The 14952-nt window shown below is 44.4% G+C and overlaps 1 protein-coding gene across 3 annotated transcripts in view; it reads right to left on the bottom strand.

Moving 5' to 3' along the window:
* HYDIN (HYDIN axonemal central pair apparatus protein) overlaps positions 1-14952 on the bottom strand; it is a 423676-nt gene that overhangs the window by 75366 nt on the left and 333358 nt on the right. For all 3 annotated transcript variants that reach the window (XM_016930119.4, XM_016930120.4, XM_009431186.5), the window contains exons 54-59: positions 12684-12783; positions 11153-11252; positions 9055-9223; positions 8340-8578; positions 6282-6399; positions 663-867 (exon numbers count right to left, since the gene is read on the bottom strand). In XM_016930119.4, the coding sequence (XP_016785608.3) occupies positions 663-867; positions 6282-6399; positions 8340-8578; positions 9055-9223; positions 11153-11252; positions 12684-12783 (931 nt within the window). The remainder of the gene's footprint in view (positions 1-662; positions 868-6281; positions 6400-8339; positions 8579-9054; positions 9224-11152; positions 11253-12683; positions 12784-14952) is intronic.

Here is a 14952-nt window from a genome sequence, read left to right as displayed (position 1 = left end):
TGCATGCTCAGTAACTGAACATTGTTCTCTGTGGACATGTTGCCCACCGGGAGTGGCCTGGCCATGAGCGGGACTCAGTGCTCCTGGGTCCTGTGCCACAGCCCATCCCATCATGATTCTCAGATAACACTATTCATCTGGGAATCCAGGACCAGCCTCCTGGGAGTGTGAAGCTGCACCTCCTCCCTTAGGTATATGCCCTGGAAAAATACAACTGAAGACACTAGAGGAAGTTCTAGGACCCCGAAGGAAGCATCCCAGCCATGTCTGCCAGAAATCTTTGGAAAAACTTGCAAGAAAGAAGGTAGAAGTGTTACAGATGAAGGTCTTTTATTTATGTATTTGTTTTTTTGAGACAGACTCTCACTCTGTTGTGGAGTACAGTGGCGTGATCTCGGCTCACTGCAAACTCCACCTCCTGGGTTCAAATGCCTCCTGAGTAGCTGGGATTACAGGCATGTGCCACCACACCCAGCTAATTTTTTGTATTTTTAGTAGAGATGGGGTTTTGCCATGTTGGCCAGGCTGGTCTCAAACTCCTGACCTTAGGTGATCTGCCCGCCTTGGCCTCCCAAAGTGCTGGGATCACAAGCGTGAGCCACTGCACCAGGTCTCAGATGAACATCTTTTAAGTGGTGCTGTCCAATGTGAGTGGTCAGTACCTGGTAGACAGGCTTCAGCTAGCAAAGTGTAAGGAATGCCGGCAGGGTGGACTGCAGGGTCTCGGCCGGAGATATCGATGGCTATAAACTCCTCACACTTTCCCATGGGGTCAGCCACACAGTCAACGTTGATGACCTGCTGTCCTCCGGAAGGAATGGAGCCAAACCCAGGGTACACGGTGAACATGCCATGGGCGAAGCGGGCCTGCAGGACAAGGGTGGGAGGGATAGGAGGCTTGGAGGCAGAGTGAGTGACAGCCAGACTATGGGGGCTGTTAGACGGTGTGGAGAGGGGGAGGGACATGTGGGGCTTCTTCTCACAGGCACTCTCTGGGCCCTCTTTCCTCTCCTCCTGGAGGGACAGAGGGCCAGGGATGGGAAGGGGGTCTTCAGTGATAGGTTGCTCTCTCAGTGCTTCCTTCTATGCAAATTCGTTTAGACCAATCATGTTTGAACTAAGGGTTTAAAGGAACAGATAGACTCCACATCATATAGCACTTATTCAGCTGGGCATCTTGAAGCAGAGGGGTGCAGAATGGCGTAGTGGGTGAGGTTATGGGCCTTTGAGTGACACACACTTGGGTTTGAATCCCAGCCCTGCTAAATATTGACTGTTTGACCTTAAACAAATGACTTCTCTGAGTCTCAGTTTATTTATCTATAAAATGGGGCTAAAGCCCCGACCCCAGAGATTGCTGGAGGTTTAAATGAAAGAACAGGTGTGAAGCATGTAGCATAGCATCTGGTATGGAATTAGTGCTAAAACAAAACAAAACAAAACAGGATGTTGGTGCAATCCTTAGATGTCCCGGCTCTTCTCTCTCCTGCTTGTAGTTTTCCGGATGACCGTAGAATGTGCTGACAGTGCAGTGGCCTGAGATAAGGGAAGGGTCTGGAACAGCCCAGGCTCTGTTCTCATCCTTCCTAGAACAGAATGTCCTGCAGTGCTTCAGCTCAGAGATCCACATTTCCTCTGGAGCACAAAATCCAGGGCAGAATGCTTTTGGTGTGCTTCAGCTGCAGTGTGAAGTGGGGCATGCATTGACAGGACTTCATCTATCCAAGGCAGCTTTCTTGAGCCTTGGGGGACCAGCTGTCCATGAATATGAGTCTTCTGTTGGTTCTTGCTACCTATCCGTGAGTGATAACTTGCTTTGTGTGACTTGTGTGAGTGTTCTGCTGCACTGGACTCATACTCTGGCAGTTGGATTTGTGCAAAACCTCTGGCAGCTGGGGTTTGTGAAGGACATCCTGCCAGATCTAGGAACCACAGCAGAAATCAGTGCTGAGTCTAGTGGCACTCTTCACACAGGCATCTGTGTGGATGCAGCCCCTAGCATTGTGCAGTGTGACTGCACAGACATACACGGAAGCTGCTATTAACTGACTTGGTCACTATTTACAGAATACCTACTATGTGCTAGGAGATGTCCTGGGCACTGGTGATTCCCAGATAAACCATCCTGACAGAAGGGAAGGTTGAAGAATAGTAGAAAATGGCATGATGTTGTCTCAAAGGAGCAAGGTCATAGTGAGGGCAAAGAACAGCTGAAATGAGTGGAACTGAGGCAGCAGAAAGCTAGAAGAGATGGAAGCAGTCAGAGAAAGAGGTCTTGGAAATCAAGGATTCAGAAGCACCTCAGTTTCTTGTGATGTAAGATCCAGGCTCTGACCATTAAAGTAAGTTGCCAATGTAGAGGAGAGGATAAGTTCATTGCAACTGAAAGGCAGAGTGCTGGAGAGGCTGTTTCACTGAAGGCTGAGAAGATATGGTAGGCAAAGAAGGAAAAAAAATCTGTAGAACAGATGAGAGTTATAGAAACATATGTAGAAAATTATGTTTGTTAATGAAATAGAAGCCTTTGCTTGACAAGTGGAAACCACTTGAAAAGACATAAAAACCAACATGTAGAAAACCCAGTTCACTTCAATCAATAATTATTGCTGTTCATAGAGTGCAGAATACCTGCTTCTCTCATTGCCTTCAATGCAGAGGTGGTGGCTGGAGTTGCAGAGGCCACCTTGCAACCATGAGGGAAAGGCCAAGAGAATCACAAGCAACAATAAACTATTAAACCAAGATCAGCAATTGCCTACCCCATTTAAATATGCCATATTTGTTTAAACCACTAATGTTGGATTTTCTGCTATCTGCAGCCAAACGTGATTCTGATACACAAATCAAGCACCTCCTCCTCTGTGAAGCCTTCAATGACTCTTCACAGCTACCCGGAACAGCAAGACTTCGTTCTTCAATTTTTCTAGAGTCTATCCATGTACATGCACCTCAATTATAGTACATGCACCTCAATTATAGTATTTACCATCTTGCTTAACAACTGCTCATTCACCTGCTTTTTATAAAGAATTCCTATTGTCTGTCTTCAAGTTCACTGATTCTTTCCCCGCTCTGTCTAAAATATTTCCTCTACATCCATTTAAAACCATATCAGACAGTATTATATAGTTTTGCTTCCATTGACAAACATAATTTAGAAAACCCAGGAAGAGAAGTAAGGTCTACTGAATTTACCTACATTATTGCTTACCATGTTTTTTTCTTCCTTGTTGATGTCCCATGATTTTATCTTCTGTTATTTACTTTCTGTTTTGAGAACTTCCTTTAGCCCTTCTTATAGGGTAAGTCTACTGGTGACAAATTCTTTTAGCTTTGTTTCATTTGAGAAAGTCGATTTTCCATTTATCCCTGAGAAATATTTTTGCTGGATATAAGATTCTGGGTTCACAGTTATTGGTTCTCTACACTTGAAAATATTGTGCCACTTTCTTTTGGGTCTCTATGGTTTTTGTAAGAAATCTGCTTTCATTCAAGGTTCATTTCTCTCAATGTGTTCAAGATTTTTTTTTCTTTTCTTTAATTTTCAGAAGTTTGACTATGATGTGTGTTGGTAAGGATTTCTTTTGGTTTCTCCTATTTGGGTTTGCTCAGATTCTTGAGTCTGTAGGTTTACATCTTTTGCCAAATTTGAAAAGTTTTCTGTCATTATTCCTTTGAGTATATTTTCAGTCCCACCCTCTTTTGTAACTCTTTCTGGAACTCCAATGACAAGAGCATTAGATCTTTTGTTATGGTTCCACAGATCCCTGAGCATCTATTCATTTTTTCTCATTAGACTTAAATAGACTTTCAAGGGACTCAAAACAGAGTCTACTTTCTCTCTTTTGTTTAGACTGGGCAGAATAATGGCCTCCGAAAGATGTCCACATCCTAATCTCTGGAACCTGTGAATATGTTACCTTATACAGCAAAAGGACTTGGTTGACATGATTACATTAAGAACCTTGTGATGAGGAGATTATTCTGGATTATAATGGGCCCAATGTAATCACAAGGGTCCTTAGAAATGGAAGAGAGTTAGAAGGAGATATGACTATGGAGGAGGTTGGAGTAATGTGATGTGAGAAGGATTCGATCCTCTGTTGCTGGCTTTGAGGATGATAGAAGGGGACTACAAGCCAAGGAATGTGGGCTGCCTCCAGAAGCTAAAAAAACAATGAAAAGGATTCTTTCCTGGTGTCTCCAGAAAAGAATACAGCCCTTCCAACACCTTGATTTTAGCACTTCTGACCTACAGAACTATAAGATTAAAAATGTGTAATACTTTAAGCTTCTAAATTTGAGGTAATTTGTTGTGAGAACAATAAGAAACAAACACAGGAATCCCTATTGTCTGTCTTCAAGTTCACTGATTCTTTTCTTTTCTTTTTTTTTTTGAGGTGGAGTCTCACTCTGTTGCCCCAGCTGGAGTGCAGTGGTGCGATCTCAGCTCACTGCAAACTCTGCCTCCCGGGTTCATGCCATTCTCCTGCCTCAGCCTCTCGAGTAGCTGGGACTACAGGCACCTGCCACCACGCCCAGCTATTTTTTTGTATTTTTAGTAGAGACAGGGTTTCACTGTGTTATCCAGGATGGTCTCGATCCCCTTACCTCGTGATCCGCCTGCCTCGGCCTCCCAAAGTGCTGGGATTACAGGCACGAGCCACCGCACCTGGCCCAAGTTCACTGATTCTTTTCCTCTGTTCCCTCTGTGTTGTTGAGCCCATCCATTGAGTTCTAAATTTGTTTATTTATCTTCAATTCCAGAATCTCCATTTGCTTCTTCTCTACATCTTCTGTCTTTGCTGAGACATACGATTTTAAAAATTTTCCAAGCATGCTTATAATTGCTCATTGAAACATTTTCAGATAATTCTAACACCTCTCTCATCTCAGTGTTGTCATCTAGCATTTATCTATTTTCCTTCAGTTTCAATTCTTCCTGGTTCTTGGTATGATGAGTGATTTTCAACTGAAACCTGGACATTTTGGGTGTTATGCTATGAGACTTGGGATCTGATTTAAATCTTCTGTTTGGGCTGGCTTTCTTTTGGCACTGCCCTGGCAGGGGAAGGTAGTACACTGCCTTGCTACTGCCAGATGGGGGCAGTAGTCCAGATTCCCCACTCAGACCCATCATTCCTGCTGGGCAGGGGTGGGTGTCCCAGCTCTCCACTAGTCCTCAACTGATACGTGCCTGGTGGGGATTGGTGAGTGCCTGTTACTATTCTGTTGATGCCATGGGAGATGGAGGGGTCCTCTGACACCATTCCAGCAGGAGACGGGGGAATGTCTCATTACCACTAGGTTGGGGTGGACGTCATGGTTCCCCATGTGGTATCTCCACAAACAGCACAGGAGGTGGTGGGGGACACTTGTTACCACCCATGGGAATGAAAGTCTTGGCTTTGTATTCGACCTTCTCCGACGCCACCCTGGCAAGGGGGTGGGGCACCTCAAGACAGCTTGGAGAGGGTGGAGTCTAGACTCTCTATTTGGCCTTTGCTAGCAGAGGTGGCGTGGGGCCAAATATTTTTCTTTGGTGTTGGCTGTGGTAGAACAGTTATTATATAGAAGTTTTCTGTCTTTCTAGGTTAACTGTTGTCTTTTGGTTACTGTCTAGAAGTTTTCTGTCTTTCTAGGGGCAACCTAGAAAGGCAGAAAGAAAGTAGGAGTAGGCTTCTGTTGGGGCTTTCTTTTTGTCTGTGTCTGTTGATGTTTTAGGGTTGCTGGCTGCTTCAGCACCCAGTCTGGGAGATATGAGGCAAAAAGAAAACTTGGGAACTCACCACCTTGATCTTCCTTGGGTCCCAAAGTCCCTGGGGCTGGTCTGGTTTCTTCTCTCTACCTTTCAGAGTCTGAAGTCTTTTTTATACATGATGCCCAGGGTTTTTAGTTGTACTTAGTTGGGAAGAATAGGGAAAAGTACATCTAGTTGATCTTGCCAGAAGCAGAAATCCTTGAATCTCCTTTTATTTAAGCCTGTTTGAATGGGCTTCTCTTTCTTATAAGCAAATTATTCTTGATTAAAATACATATGAAGAGTAGAAACAATTTTAAGGCAGTGGCAAGCCAATGAAGGTTTTAAAGCAAAAGAGGATATCCAAATTAAAGGTCATAACATCTTAGCTTAAAATGAAAGTGACATTTCTGTATAATTATTTCATATTCCTGCCATGATGGATTCAAATCCTGTTATCCTAGGGAGGTATTTTGTGTCAAGAGCTAATTGGGAGTTGGCCTTACTGGGTATCTGTAAGAACAGGGAAAAGGACACGCACCTGGCCTGTGGTGGTTACTTCTTTCTGAATCGTGTCAGAGAACTTGGCTGCTCTGGAAGAGCCAGTTTTGTAGAAGCTCTCACTTTCTCGGGATCTTGCATGTCTGATGTGGCTGGCTCTGATTAAAGAAGCAAGAGTATACCCTTAGATTGTGGGGTCGGGGGTAACATTAGACACCACCTGTCTGTTTTCTTGCAAGGGCCCTTCTCCCAGGAATGGGGGAAGGGGCCCTTCTTTGCCCAAGAGGACACTGGAGTGGCATAGTTAGCTAGTTAATCACTGACCAAACTCATTTAGCAACTGTAAGGAAACTAGGCGGTAATTATACTTATTAAATATGATTTATAGGGACACCGAAAATTACTGCAAGAAGATAGTAAGTTTTAAATGCCTACTTGAGTTCACTGGAAAGCAGTGTGCAGAAAATTACTTGTGGATGTCAAATGTTTTACTTAATCTGATTTTAAAAAATGAAATGGCAAATAAATTAAGCTCTTTTCTGTATCTTCACATTTATAGTTGTGATGTTTTTAAGGTTTAGTATAAGCAGTAGTTCAAATATAGGTCTTGGTAGTTGTCCACTTGCCTTGAAACTAGTTTATCCAATAATTAGTTTGCCTAGAGACCAGTTCACCTAAAATAGTCAAATGTACCTGAAATGCATCTTAAACTTTTGAGAATTTTATATATTCAAGCATTCACTTGCTTAATGACCAGAACACCTGAAGTTCAACCCCCTTTCGTGTGTTTTGTATGAACTTGTGCATGCTAAAATAAAAAATAAATAAAAACCAATGTAAAGCAAAACAGAATTAAGTCATAATCATTATAGACATTACATTGTTATAAATTGTAAAAAAATTCAGTTGAAATTAAACTAGGAAGAAAGAGACTTTACACAATTCAACTCTACATTTTAAAAAATGTTCAAATTTTGTCAAAACAGAAAAGAATAGCTACAGAAATATAAAACAACTACAATGTAAAGCCATACATCTTATTTAAAAGAATTAACTAGAAAGTCAAAATTAAATCAGAAGTGCCTCAGGAATCGGTAAAAACCATCCTTAATTTGCCCGAAAAAGAGTATGGCAGCCCAGTAGAAGCCAAAAGCACTCAAAAGACAAATTGTTTTGGGTGAATTGATTGACAGCCTCCTTTTGAAGAACATGGAATTTTGCTGTTGGAACAACTATTAAGGTAGCTTTGTGACGGTGTCTTCATGGGGAGAAGGCAATAATAGTAACAGGCAATAACAATAATAGTCCCTGGTAGGCTGAAGGCATCACCACACTTCCTCTCTTCCACGCTTCCAGAGCAGCCCCACCATGAAGCACTGCTACGATTTCTTTTGATTTAGCTTCCTATGATAATAATTTCTTGGCGTTGTACAGAATGACACATAGGACAATGATCTAACAAGTCCTTCAGCATGCCAGAAGCACCAGGACAACAGACAAAATTCCAGGCAGAAGACTGTGTTTGTTCAACTAAAATTTATGATATATTCTACAGGAAATCTATGAAACCTGGAGTCAGAAGATGTGGGCTCACACCAAGATCTACTGGTGATTTCGTGTATAATATTTTTTTAAAAATTTTTTATTTTTTATTCTTTTGAGACGGAGTCTCGTTCTGTCGCCCAAACTGGAGTGCAGTGGCGCGATCTCGGCTCACTGCAACCTCCGCCTCTCAGGTTCAAGCGATTCTCCTGCCTCAGCCTCCCGAGTAGCTGGGATTACAGGCATGTGCCACCACACTCGGCTAATTTTTGTACTGTTAGTAGAGATGGGGTTTCACCACATTGGCCAGGCTGGTCTCGACCTCCTGATCTCAGGTGATCTGCCCGCCTTGGCCTCCCAAAGCGCTGCGATTACAGGTGTGAGCCACTGCGCCCAGCTTTTGTGCATAATCTAAATGAGCCATTTCTAAATCTTACTGATCTCACCCACAAAACGGGATTGGGTGAATTTAAGTACGATATACGAAAGCTCTTTATAAAATATAAAGCATAAATTAAAGAGGGAATGGAATGACTTAAGTAAATATTTGTCTTACGCTTTCTTTTGATGAATGGGGCTCTCCCCTGTCAGCTTATAAAGGGCGAACTTGAAGTCAGTAACACCTTGATTTTCTATGGTGAAGGTGGTGCTTTTACGAGTGCCACAGATCAAAGCTCCAAAGTTGATGACAGAGGAGGGGGTGATGTTGTATTTGGAATATACTGCATTTGCGGAAAACTTAATTGGGATGCTGGCAATGATCTCACCTCCTTCTGAAATATTGGGCTCAATAATCTAAAACGGGAAGAAGAATGAGCAAGTCAGCCACTGCTGTAGCTACAGAATTCCCATGATTATCCGCCCCATTCCCTATTTTCATCATTGACATGACGCCATGTTCTTTATTTCACTGTCTTTGTATTATTGCGAACACTAAAACAGAGTTTACTGTGTACCAGCCAAGGGTCAACATAGCCAACTTTTCCTCATGTTTTCAGTTCCCTGCTCATCCTTTGCACTTGATGATGGGACTCAGCTTCCCTGCCTCTGATGCTCCCCAAAGACCTGGAGGCACATTTCCTCACTGGATCTAATTCTGATGACTTTGCCTGATAGTTAGGACAGAACCCCGGTGTATCCTATCTGGTTGCCACCCAGGCCAGCCTTCCCCTTTTCTCCCTGGAGCATGGATTAGGTCATGTATCCTTCTTTGCAACAGGAGTCCTACGATCCTGCCATTGAGGCAGCCCCTCCCTTTGGAGCTCTCTTACCTGACAGCGCAGAACAGGCTGGTGCTCAATCTTCACTTCCTTTTTTGCATGGAAGAAAACTTGGACATTTGTGGGTTTTTCTGTTGGGGTCAGTGTACCCTTTTTGGGTTGGACTGAGATCATGGAATTTATATTAGGTGTTGAAATCCCTACAGAGTCCACGGAAAAGCTGAAAGACAAGAATAAAAAGTCAGCCTAGGTCATTATCCCGGGAACTCAAGATCCGAGAGAGGAGACTCTAGATGGTTGAGTGCCTGCTGTGTTTCCAGCCCTGTTTAGCCACTACGTCCGGCAGAGTCCACTGTGCTTTGTACATCGTGATCGCCTCTCCTTAGCCAGGATTGACCAGGCTAGGAATTGATGCTTACGGCAAAGACAGGCATACTCTATCCCATGGTCAAGAGAGCCCATTGCAGGAGATCTCTGTCCAACAGGGACATTGGATACTGAAAAAGGACCAACTAAATTAATTCTCTCTTTCTCTGTTTGTGTCTGTCTGGCTTTCAGCACATGCAGAGCGAACAGTGACACAGAAACCAGAGAACCTGGGGAGAGAGACAGCAGGGAGGGGGCAGGGGTCCTGTAACAGAGGTACTAGGGAGGGAAGCCCATGGCCTACTGGAGGTGAGGCAAGAACCACAGGAAGAAGCTGGCTCATGAGACCGACAGAGGGACTGCTGTAGGCTCAAGATGTATCCCACCTAGGCAGAGGTGGGATGCCCGGAGTTGCTGTGGGGCTCTGAATGTCACCGCCATGCTCCAGGAGACCCTGGCTGCCCAATTACTTGCACCCCTGTGCTTCCTTGCTTCCCTGCACATTCTTTCAACAAACCCTCTATCACCTGTTCCAACCTGAGAGTGACTCCATTCCATGCAACCTCAAAGAGCACAGCTAATGCCCCTGTGTTAATCTAAAAGAAAACTCACCAACAGGCAAGATTCCACTTAGCACTAGTTCCAAACTGACAAGGGAAAAGTCTCTTTGTCATCTGTGAATTCTTGGGGAAGGAGAACTTTCCATGGAATGAAAAGTGTGGGCACTGCCATGAAGGGCTGTGTGGCCCTGTCTGAGGGGTGTTTCCCTCCCTCCTCCCGTGTGCCACCCTTTCCTTGCTGAGGAGCCTCCCTGATTTTGTGTTACTTTTTTTTTTCTTTTCTTTTCTTTTTTTTTTTTTTTTTTTTTTTGAGACAGGGTCTCGCTCTGTTGCTGAGGCTGGAGTGCAGTGGCACAATCACGGCTCACTGCAGCCTTGACCTCTCTGGGCTCAAGCGATCCTCCCATTCCAGTCTCCCAAGTAGATGGGACTACAAGTGATATGACCACCACGCCTAGCTAACTTTTTTTGTATTTTGTAGAGGCAGGGGGGTCTTGCCACTTTGCTCAGGCTGGTCTCGAACTCCTGGGCTCAAGCAATCTGCCTGCCTTGGCCTCCTACAGTACTGGGATTACAGGCATGAGCCATCACACCCAGCCTCTGTGTTTCATTTTTTATCTCAGGGGATGAGCACAAGCCAGAGCTCTATTCTACCAAGCTACTATTTGGATTGTACAATATCATGATTCTTAGAATGTAATGAAAAAGGAAAGCCCTTTCTTCACATGAAATCTGCTGAAGAAGGTCTCCTTGTAAAGCAGATAAGAGCTGGCAGAAGGCAGGACAGCTTGAGGCCAGGTCGCCCATCTCCAGTCTCTCCCTCCACCCTGGGACCTCTTCTCACCCCTAGAATCTCCCCCTCCTGGCCTCTTCCCCTAAGTCTCTTCCTCCATTCCCAGACACCTATGGTTCCAACTGGCCAGGTACATCCGGGCCACTTAAAGGCCCCTGTTAAGCTGCAGAGTTGAGAGCAGTGTGAGAATCTCTGCTCCCTTAGCAGGTGGAATTCCATTCTTTTGAAGCCAAGGGAGGCAAAAAAGCAGAGACGGTTCTTATGATTTCCTTGACTGACTGATAAGTTTCCCAGACACACTCTTCCCCACGGTGGACTTGACGGCCGCAAACCCTATGGGATTCAGGTTACCTGAACACGATCTCATATTTCCCCACATTCCTCCCCACGGCGGACTTGATGGCCTTACATCTGATGGGATTCCAGTTACCTGAACGCGATCTCATATTTCCCACGGTTCTTCAATTGCAGGGGCTGCTTCGCCTCCTCTGTGACCCTGACAATCCCAAAATCCAGTCCCCCTTCAGCTCCTGCAGAGACCAGGGGCCAGGGCAGAGAGGGGTGAATGGGCATGAGAGTGGGAAGCAGGGGAAGTGCCTGTTGAAATTCACATGGAAAACACATGGTGACAGTTTAAGAGAATTTGTTTTCTGAAAGTACTGTGGCTAGAAAAGCCTCTTATAATTGAATCTGGGCAAACAAACAACAGATGCTGCTCTTGATGCACTCTACAGGGCTGGTCCCTCTGGATTCCCTCCATCCTAGGATCATTGCCTTTCAAGTCTACCATCAGCTAAAACTTTCAGTATTTAAAAAAGTCTTGCATAAAGTTGGGATATTACACATATATTTATGTTGTTTTACTTAGTATTACTTCATAAGCATTTCCCCCAAATAATTAAAAACTCCTCATAAGTGTGTTCTTTGTGGCTGCATAATATCCCACGATATGGTGGTTCCATAATTCATGATATTATTCCTACAATACTATTATTTCATTATTGATGGGCATTTAGGTTTTTCCAACTTTTCATTGTTATAAAAAATGCTGCAATAAAAGATCTTTGTACATGAGACTCATGACATCTAAACACGTGGCTCTAACATTCTATGAGTTTTGCTGAGGAGACCTCTTGGGGAAAGGAGGGAAATGCAGAGCTGTAGGCTAAAGGGAGAGCTGAAACTCGGGTGTTAGGGCAGTGCAGGGACAGATAACAGCCTCAGCCCCACCTCCCAATTCCTGGAATCTGTGAGTATGCTACCTTACATGGCACAGGGGAATTAAAGAAGCAGATGGAATTAATTCACTGACCTACAAATACAGAGATTAATTTGGAATATCTTGGTCAGCTCAATATAATCACAAGGGGGCTTAAGAGCAAAAGAGGAAGGCAGGGTGGGAGAACCAGAGAAAAGGCAACGTGAGATGGAGTTGGCCCAACCTTGCTGTCTTTGAATGTGGAGGAAGGGGACCATGTGGGCGGCCTCTAGGAGTTGGAAACGGTATGGAAATGGATTCTCCCCCAGAGCTTCCAGAAGGGAAGGCAGCCCTGCTGACACCTTGATTTTACCCATTGAGACCCATTTTGCACTTGTGACTTCCAGAACTGTAGGGCAATATGTTTGTGTTGTTTTAAGCCAGAAAGCTTATGGGGACATTTTATGGCAGTGACAGAAAACTAATACAGGAAAGAGGAGAGGTGTTTACTGTAAATGACTGCTCTGAAAAGAGCTCTGCAAATTTTACATCTATGACCACCCGCTTTCTACCTCTGGTTGGAGAAATTACGATTTGTAGTCATGTTGCTAATATCACTCTGGGGCTCACATTATTATTTATTAAAATTGCCCCACCCCCAATCCCTGCAATACTAACAACACACTAGCCTTTCTCTACACAGAAATACACTATACAAAAGACCCAACTTCCAAACACCCTGTCCTTGAAGGGCTCAACAGACCTTTGGGGAAGGTGATGTCCAAGGCGATGTCGTATGCCTCTGCAAAGACCATGATATTTTCAATCTGAACAACACCAAGAAGATTTTCTGCATCTAAAACCTGGCAGGGAAAGGGAAATTCTTCAGTAAAAGCAAGACCTATAGGCGCTTGGAGCCTGAAACATGTAATATCCTAAAGGGGATACGGCAGGGAACGTTTTGAAGTGTATTCCCCTGTAGGTATTTTATCTTCGCCAAGCATTTGGTAGGATTTGTGCTCCTCTTAATACTCTGGGGAATGCTGGTATAAAGAATACAAGAATGGGGAAAAGGGACTGACTTTTTTATTGTTGCTACATTACTGAAGTTTGGGCTTGGGGTAGACATTACAGGAAAGTGGTTTTCTTTTTTGAGGCAGGCTCTCACTCTGTCACCCAGGCTGGAGTGCAGTGGCGCAATCTCGGCTCACTGCAGCCTCGACCTCCCGGGCTCAAGCCATCCTCCCATCTCAGCCTCCCGAGTAGCTGGGACTACAGGAGTGCATCATCATGCTCGGCTAATTTTTGTATTGTTTTTTATAGAGATGGGGTTTCACCATGTTGCCTAGGCTGGTCTTGAACTCTTGAACTCAAACAATCCTCCCGTCTCAGCCTCCAAAAGTGTTGGGGTTATAGATGTGAGCCATCATGCCCAACTGTTTTTTTTTTTTTTTAACTTCTAAATCAAATGAACCTAGTGAGCACTGCCCTGACAGTTGAAATGGAAAACCTTTATGCTCCAGGTCATCCTTGCTCTACTCATTTTATAAATTTGAATCGTTCTGTTCTTTGTTTGTGGCTCAGCCTGTGGGGAAAGTGCTAGACTTTTCGTAGAAAGCAAGTGTTTAATGTTTGGAAATACCCAATGTTTTATTTCTGTGAATATCGTGGACCCCTCTGTTGTCATGCCTGGGGATGGTCTCTCCCTCATTGTTCTCTGGCACCTCTAAACTGCTGCAGCTGTCAGCCTGACCTGATTGCTGACTCTTTTTTTCCCTCTTCTTTATATGTACATATATTTTATTTTGATAGCTTTTGGGGGTACAAACGGTTAGACTGACAACCCACAGAATGGCAGAAAATATTTGCAAACTATGCATCTGACAAAGGACTAATATCCAGAATATACAAGGAACTCAATCAAATCAACAAAAAAATCCCCAAATAATCCCATCAAAAAGTGGGTAAATGACATGAACCAACTGTTGCCTCTTGAGGCTAACTAGGAGGCGGTAAAGGGTCCATCTGTCCAGAACTGGGGGGCAGTGGGGGAAGCTCTCCTGGGTCTGCTCTGGGGAGTCCACCTCTGTTTCTGCTCCAGTTGAAAGCCCAAGCCACCCACTCCCTATTGCATGTGCTTTGGGTGCCAGGAGGAAATTTGCAGCTGTCACCAAACTCAAGTTTTAATTCAGAATTTCCATCTTCTCTTTCATTAGATGCTTGCCAATGTTTCACAGAGCAAACTGGACCGACTTGAGTTTCGCCTTCTTTCTCTGACTGCTTGCCCTCTGACAGATGACAAGATGGGCTGACAGGATGTGTGTAGTGCCTCCCTCTTGAGGGATGCCAAGTGCCTGGAGCCTTCTATTTCTTGGCTTCCCCAGGGTGGGTCGGAGGCAGTGGGGAGGCTGAATTTTGAATTGAGGAAAATAGGAAGGACAATTGAAGAGTTATACAGATGAAATAAAACAAGTTCACCAAAGGCTTTCAAAAGGGACTGGAGATGAAGGCATTTCCTTCTGTGGATGTGGAAGTGAATATAAGTTCACTTTGCGGGGCTCTACGGAGGTCCACGCTGCTTTGTTCAGAGCCCTAATCAGGCTGCTGTTTGGCTGGGACACATGGAGATGGTCACAACAGTCGTGAAAATACAAAAACGTGGCCGGTTGCAGTGGCTCACGCCTGTAATCCCAGCACTTTGGGAGGACAAGGGGGGCAGATCGCTTGAGCTCAGGAGTTTGGGACCTGCCTGGGCAACATGGCAAGACCTCATCTCTACAAAAAATACAAAAATTAGCTGGGTGTGGTGGTGCACGCCTGTGGTCCTAGCTACTCAGGAGGCTGAGGTGGGAGGATCGCTTGAGCCCAGGAGGTGGAAGTTGCAGTGAGCTGAGATTGCACCATTGCACTCCAGCCTGAGCAACAGAGTGAGACCCTGTGTCAAGAAAAATACAACAAAATAATAATAAAAACAAAAACCTTTCTGTACCAGTTGGTAAGCAGCTGTCATGATGACCTCTCCAATATCCCCT

Source organism: Pan troglodytes, chromosome 18, assembly GCF_028858775.2.
Source record: "Pan troglodytes isolate AG18354 chromosome 18, NHGRI_mPanTro3-v2.0_pri, whole genome shotgun sequence".
Lineage (NCBI taxonomy): Eukaryota > Metazoa > Chordata > Mammalia > Primates > Hominidae > Pan > Pan troglodytes.
This window is presented reverse-complemented; position numbering and strand designations above follow the sequence as displayed.